This window comes from Chrysemys picta, chromosome 1, assembly GCF_011386835.1.
Source record: "Chrysemys picta bellii isolate R12L10 chromosome 1, ASM1138683v2, whole genome shotgun sequence".
Classification (NCBI taxonomy): Eukaryota; Metazoa; Chordata; order Testudines; family Emydidae; genus Chrysemys; species Chrysemys picta.
Genome location: NC_088791.1, coordinates 200,734,257 through 200,746,610, shown reverse-complemented (window position 1 = coordinate 200,746,610; position 12,354 = coordinate 200,734,257). Strand labels below are relative to the sequence as shown.

The 12,354-nt window shown below is 45.3% G+C and overlaps 1 protein-coding gene across 1 annotated transcript; it reads left to right on the top strand.

The window, feature by feature from the left end:
• The first annotated feature begins 2,805 nt into the window (after positions 1-2,805).
• On the top strand, positions 2,806-11,622 carry LOC103307240 (histone H4-like). The gene is made up of 2 exons (XM_065578376.1): positions 2,806-2,857; positions 11,288-11,622. The coding sequence occupies exons 1-2, from the start codon at positions 2,806-2,808 to the stop codon at positions 11,620-11,622; spliced, it is 387 nt and encodes a 128-aa protein (XP_065434448.1).
• The last annotated feature ends 732 nt before the right edge of the window (positions 11,623-12,354 follow it).

Genomic DNA, 12,354 nt, shown 5'->3' with positions numbered 1-12,354 from the left:
GTTGAGTGTGCGTGTGTGGGAAAGGCACACGTCAAAGGCCATTGCCGAGCTCTCGATTGTGTCGTTTCTTACAAATCCGCTCTGCTCACCTCTCCCCTTCTAACAGTGGAACTTGAATGGTGGTTGAACAGAAGAATTGCTCTTTTATTGTTGCTCAGTAATTGAAAATCTGCAACCTGGTAATCTTTTAAACGACACAAACTGTCCTAGAAGTGACTATTTTGTGGTAAGTAGGATAGGTGCTTTTGAAAATGTTACCCTTTAAAAAAAAAAAAAATGACCCAGATCCTCAAAGGGATCTAGGCCCCTAACTCCCATTTGAAAAAGGGCCTAAGTGCCTAAATCCCATAGGGTATGTCTACACTTCAATTAAACATGGGTGGATGGCCCGTGTCAGCTGATTCAGGCTTGTGGGGCTCAGGCTGTGGGGCTATAAAATTGCAGTGTAGACATTTGGGATTGGTCTGGAGCCCAAGCACTGGGACCCTGCAAGGGGGAGGTTCCCAGAGCCCAGGTTCCAGCCCAAGACCAAACATCTACATTGCAATTTTATGGCCCCTCAGTCCAAGCCCCATGAGCCTGAACTAGCTGACAAGGGCCAGCCGCCGGTGTTTGTTTATAGTGTAGATAGACCCCTAGATTGTCAATGAGACTTAGGCTCCTAAGTGCCTAATTCAGTTAGATGTTGTTGGAAATTTTACCCAGAGCCTCACCCAAAATGGAGAAAGACCAGGGGAAAATTTGGGAGCAGGCAATGGTTTTAAAATGCAATTATACTGACTACTCCCGTTTTATCCAAAACCCTATTATCCAAACCGCCGCATTGTCCGAATCCCTGGCTTGTCCGCCAGCATGAGATAGGTACAAGCTGCAGCATATATCTCATGCTGGGGGACAAGCCAGGGATTCGGATAATGCAGAGGTTTGGAAAATAGAGCAGAGACCTCTGGCCAGAATTGCAAGGAAGGAACCCCGGCTACGGGGGAGGCCACCCAACTGCTATTGAAGTTTACTCCACTGCTCAGCTTTTCCCACTGCTAGAACATTACTTCTTTTCCACTTACAGAAAACAGTCCCTTTCACTCCTTCCAGGCAATACCTCTTCAGTGGTACATTGGTCCCGTGATAGCATCACCCCTTAACCAGCTTTTCCCCATGCTATATACGTTAAATCCCATCTGTCTGTCTGTCTCTCATTCTCTAGTTCCTTTTATCATTAGAAAGGTTTCAGAGTAGCAGCCGTGTTAGTCTGTATCCGCAAAAAGAAGAACAGGAGGACTTGTGGCACCTTAGAGACTAACAAATTTATTAGAGCATAAGCTTTCGTGGACTACAGCCCACTTCATCCGAAGAAGTGGGCTGTAGTCCACGAAAGCTTATGCTCTAATAAATTTGTTAGTCTCTAAGGTGCCACAAGTCCTCCTGTTCTTCTTTTATCATTAGAGTTGCTTGTCTTTGAACCCTAAGTTGTCACTGTCCTTTTGAAAGTAGAGACTCAGCATTCTTGACTCCCTGGCATATGCTTTAATCCTGAAACCATTTAGTCTGTGGGAAAAGAGAGGACTTCATTCCCCAGGGCTGTCAGTTTGGCCTTTTCTGCAAGCACTATATTCATTTACATTTATTAAGTTAAAATATCTATACACTAATAACATTTCTCTTCTTCTGTGGCAGACTACATTGACATTTGTATTGCTTTTGCACTATTGCCTAGGTTAGGAATACAGAGAGCAAAGATTATTTTTGCAAAGTAATATTACATGTGTGTGTTCTTTATTACTGCATACTACAGTTTGTTGTTAGCGGTGTGCCCAGTCTGGCAGTTCTTTGTGTATTTCAATCAGCAGGGAATGCAGTGTGATGACAGCCCTGGAGAGAACGTGAATGGTGACTGCGCTTTGTGAACATCGTCCCTCTTTCTTTCCTGTGCGATTTCATCTCAGAGCTGAGTTTTGCATTTGTTCCTTTACTGAATGCTGGGACAGGTACAATCCACTAGTGTCATCCTTTCCTCAGCTGTTATCAGTACATATTGCAGCAGCCCAGGGCATGGTCTGACCTGCCATCACCAAGTTACATTTTATACAGGAATTCACATCTTCCAAGTACTACAAGCACTAATTTATCATCTCAGCACCCGTGGCAAACAAGTAACTATTCCTCCAGACCCCACCCTTCCCAAATACCAAAAAATATCAGAGGAGCCCTACAGGCTGTCTTGAAGATCAATAGATTCAGGCTGTTTTGAACTGAGATGTGGCCCATATAGGGTGACCAGATAGCAAGTGTGAAAAATCAGGATGGTGGTGGGGGAGGGTAATAGGAGCCTATATAAGAAAAAGCCCCAAATATCGGGACTGTCCCTATAAAATCGGGACATCTGGTCACCCTACGCCCTTAGTGGAGGGGCCCTCATGGTGTCAGGAATCCCAGGTCCGTTCTATCAAAGTGACCCTGGCTTGAGCGTCATTCGACCCTGCTGCTTTCCATAGCTCAAGACCTGTGGCAGATAAATGTTCTTCATTTCATCTGTGAATTGGAAATGAAGGTGCATAGCAGGAAATAGACACATCCCCACCTGCTCTTCATAAACCACTTGTAAGTAAGGATGGATGATACAAGTTCAGAGTAATGAAGAAGGTTTCCTTCCCATACCACAATCCCTCTCCTTCCAAACAGGAGCAAACACCCCATCCTTTGATTAGATCAATCAACTATATTTCTAGGGAGCCCACTAGCCTACTATCTCAGTGCCAAGTGACCTGTTTATGAGGCTAGCTCCTGTAGTTCTCTTCCAAGGCCAAAATGTATGACAGCAGTACTGCGATATCAGCAGAGGACAGGCTTGTTGGGCAACGTAAGGTTCACCTGGTGGGCTACAACATTGCTGCATTTCCTGCAACATACATGTACCAAAAAACCCCAATAAATATAAAGCTGGAGCGTTGCTGTTAGATAGTGAGGTGCTGCTCTAGGCCCACTGCCCCTGCCTGTGTCCACACCTCCCTCCCACACCTTACTACCTGGGCCTTGCTCCCTGAATGACCACTACAAGGCCTTGGGAGATGAAAGGGCAAATCCATTGCACAGTATGTAGGTCAGGGCTAGGGATGCCACCAGTCCCTTATTATAGGGGACATTTTTTCAACAAGATCGGGAGTTGGTGAGTGCTGCAAAAAGTAGCAAGAAATACCCCTGGGGAATGTAGGTGAGTATTGCTTATTAATGATAATATTCAGAGGAGGGGTGTGGTGGGGGTGTTAAGAAAACAGTCCCTTATTTTTCGAATGCTGTACAATGTTGGCAGTGCTCAGGGCAGAGTCTGGCATGACGCGATGATTCTAAAAGTGCTTTCAGTAGTAATCAGTGCCAAGTTAGTGAAGTGCTACCAAGTGACCAGTACAGACTCTATATTAGACTGCTTCACGCTTCCATTGTGATTCAGGCATGATGTATGGGTTAATAATTAGAGCTGCTTGACAATTTTTTTGAGTTTGTCAGTGAAAAATGGCTTTTTGAGTGCTATGAAAATGAGAACATTTTGAATGCTATAAACATTTTTAATGACATTTTTTTCAAATTTTTTGACTAAGTGACTCTAAATGAATTGATTTGAAGCAAATACATTTGTTCTAATTTGCACTGAAATAAAAAAAAGTTTTACATTTTGTTGTCCTCCCCTTCCCCTGGTATTTCTTTTCACTTTTTTCCCCATAAAAGGGAGGGGAAAAGACGAAAGGGAGAGTGAGGAGAGGAAAACAAACCAAAAAGGAAAAGAGAAAGGGGAGTGGAGGGGAAATCCGAAAATGAAAAACGTGAAATTCAGAACAGTTTGTTTCATTTTGAATCACTGAGTTGGAAAATCAGACAAATCCACAAAACATTTCCAACAGAGCAACAATTCTTCATTTTTGTTTAACAAATTTTGCAGGAAATAGTTCTTGTTGTTTGGCCATCTTTATATGCAATTCCTCAATGGTATTAATAACCTGAGAGAAACAAAATGACAATAGTTGTTGTTCGGTGTCTCCAGGGGAATTGACACACCATAACCTGTCATTCCTCCTTCAGCTCATCTTGACATCCAGCTGCTTCTGCTGCTGAAGGGGAAACCTGCTGTTTTGAACTCCTCTGCCCCTCTGCTGGAAGGCAGCTAAAGGAAGAAGTCAGATGCTGGGGACATTGGGTGGCCAATGAAGGCCAATTTTAGTCTGCAGGAGACTGAAAGACTGGTACAAAAGACCACCAAAGACTCTCAGCTACTGTTTTGGCTGCAGCTTCCAAAGGAGAGCCTGCCAAGAAGCTTAAAGTGTGGAACAGGATCCTGCATTTGCCTACGTCAGTGCCCTTAGAGACTGAAAGTGGGATATAGGGATCTCAAGCCCAGGGGACAGTGGAAAAGGATAGTGAACAGAAAGTTGGCAGAACATCCAACAGCTGTTCAAGCAACTGTTTGGGAGTCAATGCAACCACTTCTTATGCACTCAGGCTTACTGTTAACTACCAGTCCTTGAACAAGCCATACAAGGTAAGAGGCAAAGAGGTGATATATTGAAAGAAAAACTCAGTTTAGCATCAAGGGAAATTTGCAATACCAGTGGGCAATAGGCTGTTCACAAACAACAACTGCACGTATTCTAGTGAACCAAACGTTTAACAGTGGAGTTATTTGTTTATAATTATAGTTATAGACATCTTGTAAGTATACATGATCGCAGTTGAAACAACTGCATACACATGGATTAATTCATTGAACAGTGTTATGACAAGGCAGCTAACAAATAACTGGATCCCTTCCCAAGCAAAAAAATATTAAAAAAAAAAACCCTCCTTCAAGATAAAACAAGAAGCATGTTCCCTGCATAATATTCCAGGGGAAAAGATGTTCCCACAATATTTTTCTTGGAGCTATAGGATCAGCTCTGTGTCCTAACAGTTCAAAGGATTAAAAGAAAAATTGGAGGCTTGGTTTTTTGGCATCAGAACGTCAGATTTTATTTCAAATTCATCCTTAAGGCAGAAGCAGGGCAAAACAAATGGGTCCCCCTAACGTGAAAATAATACAGTGGGGAGGCCCCATGACAATCAGGCCAGTTAATGAAATAGAACTGTTACAAGAATGCATTTCTTGTTGGAAACCAGGCTACATATAGGCTACTGCATGCAGAACTAAAAGGAAGCCTTCTAAAGCAATGACCTGTGAAAGGAACAAACTATAATAAAAATGCGATAAAATAAGACCCTTAACCTTGTGACAGGAACACTGAACTTTGTTGAGTCATTTAGGCTCCAGATGTGAGCTATCTAATAATAATAATTTGGTAGGCAACATCTGCCAGATTGTAAATCTCTGTTTAGTTTTTTTGTGGGGGAAGGTTAACCCACAATTATCATTGATTTCACTGCCGTCTATCTGTGAATGCAAGGGGACGCCTGGTGGTGTCTGAGATGAGAGAGAAGAATTAGCGAGAAGAAAGCTACTCTGACTTATCCCAGAAGACTGGCCGGGTGCCTAGCTGAGGGCTGGAGGAGTTCAAAAGTGAGCTTTCACCCCAGATTTGCACTGCAGATAGCACTGAGTGTTCCTGCACTGTACCAAAGGATCAGGCTCTATGTTGCTGCATACTTTTAGCATTGTCAGCTGATGTTTACCCGTAACTCTGAGGAGGCCCTTTTTCCAGATGCAATCACTAGTCTTGATGATCATTCATGAGTTCCCATCGGTGCAGAACCAGAGTCGATGTACACTTGTATCTAGTGTAAACAAAAATATCCTGAAATTTGGCTTATTTGAAAAGTGTAATAATTGGATGTGGAAATCTATGTGGATACTAAATACATCTATTTTCTTTTATATCTTTCACATCTCTCCCAAAACCTGAGATCTATTCTCTCAGAATATATTCCTTACACTCACTGAGATCATTGCACAAATGCTAAGGCAAAGCATTTAAACATGTGCTTAAAGTTAAGCAAGTGCCATTGACTTCAATGGGGGACTTATACACATGCTTACATGCTTTGCTAAAGCAGGGTCTAAATGTCTAGACCAAGATTTTCAAAAATAGGTGATTAAAGTTAGGCTCCTGCATCCGACAACTGAAATTAGATCAAAGTATTACAGCCCACGGGAGACCAGACTCTTACGTGCCACAGGCAGATAATAGGAAGCACTGAGTTGCACCAGTGCCCAAGACCCCACAATGGCGGGGAAATAATTGAGATATGCCCAGATAATTCTGGCAAGTGACCCACATGGTGGAGAGAAAGGTGGAACCGCTCCCCCCACCCCACCCAAGGTCACTGCCAATCTGACATGAGGGAAAATTGCTATTGTGACCCCACATACAGATAAACTGTACTGTGAAGTTTTTTGGATCTACTAGTATTCCCACTAGGAGTTTATCCATGGAGGATGAAATCCTGGCCCCACTGAAGTCGGTGACAAAACACTGAAATCAATGGCACCAGGATTTCACCCAGATGATTTTAGGTCTCCACAAGGAAGACTCTTTCTTACAGCTTTGCTGCTCGCTGTAGCCTGCTCTGATTGCCCTAAAGTGACAAGTAGTCACCTGACTTCTCAATGGAAGACAGTCAAGTCGTTTTGGGGACAACACAATGGGTGTTTTAAAGACTACTACTACTGACAGAAGGCATTTGGCAGGTATGGTGGATGATGTTTTAGGTGGCAGTTAGGGATCCGCTAGTAGTTCCTCAGCTCAAATTTCAGGAGAGCTATTTAATTCTTTTGTAAATTAGAACATTAAATATTTTTATTGCCATTTACTTTTCTTCCACCAGTTGGGTTGCCTTACTGTTTCTCATCACGCCTATAGTAACAACAGTATCTAGTTAACCTCCTGACTCAGGGTAAGTAAAGCAGCCTGATTTTTTGCCACCAAGAGACATGAAAAACAGTATAAATAAAATAAAAAAAATGTCTTTTTTTTTTTCTAAAATAGCCTTTCTGTGAAACGTAGCATAAGTGAAATATGTGGTGGCGTATTGTGGTAAAATGTTTCTATTGGCTGTTCTTTGGCATAGTCTGCATAACTCTCCCCAGGTTCCACCATCCCATGAGTAATGTTGTCTTCTGCCAGTAAAAACTTTATATCATGCCTTAACATGTCCTGCATATATTAAATAGTGTATGTTATGAAGCACTGACACCCCGTGACAGGTGTGCTGTAAATCAATAAATAAATTAGAAAAACTTCACATGTCCCCACATCTGACTTTGAATAGGTTTTCAGCCAAAATTTCACTGATGTTTGACCCAGGATGAATAATTTTCCAAATACCCACGAGAAGCCAAGTAGGAGGAGGTACCATTTCCTCCAGTTGAGCTACTTTGCAGCATGGCCAGCTTGCTTACTATATCTGTCTTAATCCTCACGGTTAATTCATCCCAAGAAAATAAACAAATCTACCCCTTCCTTGTGCCGCACTTTCATTCCTGCTTCCTTCCACCTCTGCTCTCTTCTGTTGCTATCTCCATTCTCCCTCTTCCCACCGGGAAATGCAATCACAACACAACAGCCTGAACCTTGGGCTGGCATCAGTGGGACTAATTGCAGAAGTAAGGGCCTCACCTGCTTGGATCCCATTGTAGGACTTGGTTTTGGAGACATATGACTGACCAACTTGAGAACATTGTGGCCTCTCCTGTCCTGGATCCCAGTGGTGATCAAGTGATAGAACACAGAGGTTGGTCCTTGTTTTCACTCTCAGCAGTTGGGTTTTGGCTGTTGCTGACATCAGCAAGAACCAGAAAGTGAAACTAAAGTCAGGGTTAATGTCCTTAAAATATCACATTTTAAAACCTTTGCCTTGTTTTCACCAATCTTACATCCGTTTCCATGGAAATGGGAGCAGAACAAGCCAAACAGCCGTAGAGCCAATTTCAGTTGCTGGCTTCCAGTTCTTGCTTCTGGTTCCAGGGATGCCAAATCAGCAAAAATAAGGCAACTGTTTTAAAATGCTCCTGTTTTAGATGATTGTCCTTATTTAACCTTCATCAGAAAGTCTTCTGGTAGGAACGGCCAGCCAGCAAACATCAGTGACAACTCTCACTGGCTGTGTTCAGCCTATGGAAATCTGCCAAGACTGGATTTACAAGCCAGCTGTAGATTTTAGGAGCCTTTTGTAACATTCCCCAGTGATGCCAAACTCATGAGATTGCTCCTCCCTTCCAAAATCTTGAGATTTAAAAAAAAAAAAAGTTTATATTGTTGTTGTTTTTCAGGCTTTTGATTTTTGAGCTCCCCTGCCCCTCCCCAGTGCGTTTGTGTGATAATTGGAGTCACCCACACTCCCAAATGTATCGGGTAAGGGGATTTTGGCCCCTGCTGCAGGAGTTCTCACTCCCACATCTGCCTGCCCCCTGCCCAGCCATTAATCCTTCCCCCCCATCAGTTGTCCCCATACAGCGCCCACCATCAGTTTGGCTCCCCCAGTCTCCCCATCAGTCCCCACTTCAGTTTAGCCCCCAACCAGCCTCACTCCTGCTCCTCCTGGGCTTCTTCACCCTCCTCCCCCAGGCCTGAGGGGGGGACTCTAGTGCTGTTCCCTCTCCCCATTGTAGCCTCAGAGGGGAGCTCCAGGGACTCTCCACCTCCCCTTTACCCCTTCCCAGGCTGGGTGCTGCAGTGGGCAGGAGCAAAGGTAATATCCTGTCCGTGTTTCTCACAGGAGGAGGAGGGAGCAGAGCTGTGTTGAGCTGCTGGGCTCCTTGCTCCCTCCTTGGCCTCTCCTGCTGTGAGAATGGCAAACGGAGGGGAGAATTTCTGCCAGCTTCCTTCCGGTGGGGCTGAACTTTGCAAGAGGGCTGGAGCTACTCGCAGCAAGCTCCCAAACCCTCTGAGTGACATCCAGGCATTCGTGGGGGGGGGGGGGGGGGGGGGGGGGGGAGGGGAAATCCCTGCATTCCTCTTGTGGGGAAGGAAGGGCATGTAGGTTTTTATTTGCTTGGATGGGCACAATGAGTTTTTTGAGGGAAAACTAACTAACAAATTCTGCTCTGTAGGGTCACGCCAGTTACTCACCCCTTTAGAATCTGGATCCCATCAGCCAGTTCAGAGGCCCTCATTCTGAAAGCCCCAACATCTGTACTAGAGCTGGTTGAAAAACTTGCAGTGGTGGCAAATTAAGGATGATTTTTCAAAATTTTCCCTTTCTCTCCCCCTCCCCCCCCCCCACTTTTGCAATTCAGAACGTCACTGGTTTTTGTTTACAATGGACTAATAGCTCTGCTATTGGTAGGAAAATGTGGAAAAACATTAGCGAAAATGTTATAAACAATTTTTTTGTTAATTTCAAAATTGGAAATTATGTCAAAATCTGATGATTTCTGAGCAATTCCAGTAGAAACCTATTTTAAAGAAAGGAACCAGCTTTCCCTTAACCATGGGGACACGGATGTGGGAGAGAATCATGGGAGCAGAAAGGAGCTTTACTTTGTGGGAATGTGTATGCGGGGGAAGCGATGCAACTCCCTTCCTCAGTGCTAACTATCTTTTTGAGCTGCTCATAGGTTGAACCATGTCCAGAGTCCCACCAGTTACCTGCATGCTCTCCAAGCATGTCTTTAACTGTCTGCAAACCTCCCTATCTCCACCACCACCCCACCTCGCCCCCTGATGGAGGGATCACATCACAGGTCCCCAACAGGCCCTTTTCTAGCATTGTAGCACTGGATACCAGAAGCACCAGATATTTAAAAAAAAAAAAAACCAAACCCAAAACTGCTGGCATGTGTCGTAAAAAATAAAGGTTATAACAAATGAGGCTTAAAACGTCACTCGTGTGATTCTACTATTAATATTATTCTTTTTTTAAAATAACACAAGCTCTGATTCGGCAAAGTTTTACACACACATGCTTAACTTGATGCCCTGAGAGTAGTCTCCTTGACTTTAATGGCATTACTCACAGGGCATCAAGTTAAGCATGTATGCAAAACTCTGCAGGATCAGGGCTGCAGTGTTCAGCTATTCAGTCATAAGAAACATCCCCATTTTCAGATGGCTTCCTGTTGACATTCTTTGACAGAGGTCCCAAAATCATGAGAACCTTTATGAAAATGTCCCAAAGACTTCTTTTAAAAAAAAATACATTTTTGTGACATACATGTGACAATGTTTTAAAATTCAAGGACCTCAATCTTTTTGCATTAATGGACTTTTGCTGCTGTTGACTGATTAGTTTTTAGTTATACAGTAGAACCTCAGAGTTACGAACTGACCAGTCAACCACTCACCTCATTTGGAACCGGAAGCATTCAATCAGGCAGCAGCAGAGGGGGAAAAAAAAAGCAAAAGCAAATGCAACACAGTACTGTGTTAAACTGCTAACCAAAAACAAACAAACAAAAAAGGGAAAGTAGCATTTTTCTTCTGCATAGTAAAGTTTCAAAGCTGTATTAAGTCAATGTTCAGTTGTAAACATTTCAGAGTTAAGAACAACCTCCATTCCCAAGGTGTTCGTAACTCTGAGGTTCTATGGTATTGGAAGGATTCCATTCCTGCTTTAAGTCGGAATGCCAATGCAGCCTTAACTGTGGTGCCTCCATCATATTTTCCAGTGCAGAGACTTAATCTCTGTTTGAACTAAGGTAAAATAATGTTTCAAGAAAGTAACAGCATGAATTTTAAAGAGGGTTGAGGGATCCACCATTCCCCCAAGTATGTTTGTAATTAAAAACCCTGTGTCGTTTCTGCCCCTCCATTGTAGACTCGACCAAATAATTTAGGCTTGTAACTGTGTCTCAGGCCATCTCTGTTCCTAACTCTTGGAAAAACCAAAACTTTTGGACAAGTTTTAAATATGGTTTTGACATTCAGTGGTTAACTATAGAGGGAGTTTAAAAGGAGCATCTGCCCAACTTTTCTGTAAACAGCTCCTAGCACCATAGCATGACTCAAGGGAGCATGAGAAAGTTTCACAAAATTTGCAAAGCAGCCTAAAAGCTTTTGCTTCATCAGGGCATTCACTGGCGTGCTGACAATATGGACCTTTGCTTTCTACTATGTTACCTTAGGGTACCTCAACTCTACTGTACATACAGTCCTGTAGTGAGGTGGTGTGGCTCCCCGCTGCTCTGGAGGGGGAAGAGCCCATCCGGAGGCTGGAGTGGGTGGAGCTAGGGAGCTCTGAGCCCACCCCTCAGAGGATCAGGTGGCGACCCAGAAGTATAAAAGCTCACCCTCACAGCTTAGTCAGGCCCCAGCCGCTGGAGAGACCAGACGGCTCCAGTCTAGCCTGTTTATTCTGATTATCTAAGCAGAGCATTTCAAAGGTCGTAGTATCATATCTGGTCGTGGCAAAGGTGGTAAGGGGTTGGGAAAGGGGGGCGCTAAGCGCCATCGGAAGGTGCTTCGTGATAACATTCAAGGTATTACGAAGCCGGCTATTCGTCGTTTGGCGCGCCGTAGTGGTGTAAAGCATATTTCTGGATTGATTTATGAAGAAACCCGAGGAGTACTGAAAGTGTTTCTAGAGAACGCTATCCATGATGCTATCACTTACACTGAACATGCCAAGCGAAAGACTGTGACTGCCATGGACATGGTGTATGCTCTAAAATGCCAAGGTCGCGCACTCTACGGATTCGGGGACTAAGTTTTCATCCCGCTTTAAAGTTGAAACATCTCCAGTCTAGCTCGTGACTGGGAAGACCCCACGTAGGGTGACCAGACGTCCCGATTTTATCGGGACTGTCCCAATATTTCCTTGTTTGTCCCGCGTCCCGACCGACGTGCGGTCGGGACACTGGACAAACAAGGAAATGCCCCGGAGCCTAGAGCCCGGAAGTGCTCGCACCCCCCCCCGCCCCGACTCCGCCCCCTCCTCCCCCGATTGGCTCCCTCCCCGAATCCCCGCCTCTTCCCCGGGCTCACCATTCCCCCTCCCTCCACAAGCGCTGGAGGGAGGCCCGGGAGACGCAGGGGAAGCGCGGGGCCGGGGTGAGTAACAGTCCGGCCTGGCCCCGAGCAGGCAGGGCTCAGTTGGGTGGTTGGGAGAGGAGGGGGGCGACCCGCGGGGCCAGGCGGCGGCTGTTGTTGTTCCCCCGGGCAGCGGGACTCGGGAGCAGCCGGTGCTGCAGCTCCCACTGCCACGGGGGAGGAAGCGGCCATGGCGCTCCGCGGCTGCGGTGCCTCCGAACCCCCCGAGCCGGGGCCTGCTGCGGGGACCCAGCAGCGCGTATGCTGGGCCCAGCCCCTGGCCAGGCGCGTCTGGGCTGCTGCCCAGCTGGTGCTATCCCGCGGCGGCCCCGGGGCGGAGGCATCGGCAGCCCAGCCCCGTTCGTTCCCCTGCGGGACGGGGGGGCTGGGGCCTGCTGCCCCCACTCTG

Coding starts and splice junctions, on each gene's coding strand:
- LOC103307240 (XM_065578376.1), top strand. CDS start 2,806: ATGTATGACAGCAGTACTGCGATATCAGCAGAGGACAGGCTTGTTGGG. Junction 2,858..11,287: donor GGACAGGCTTGTTGGGCAAC/GTAAGGTTCACC, acceptor TTATCTAAGCAG/AGCATTTCAAAGGTCGTAGT.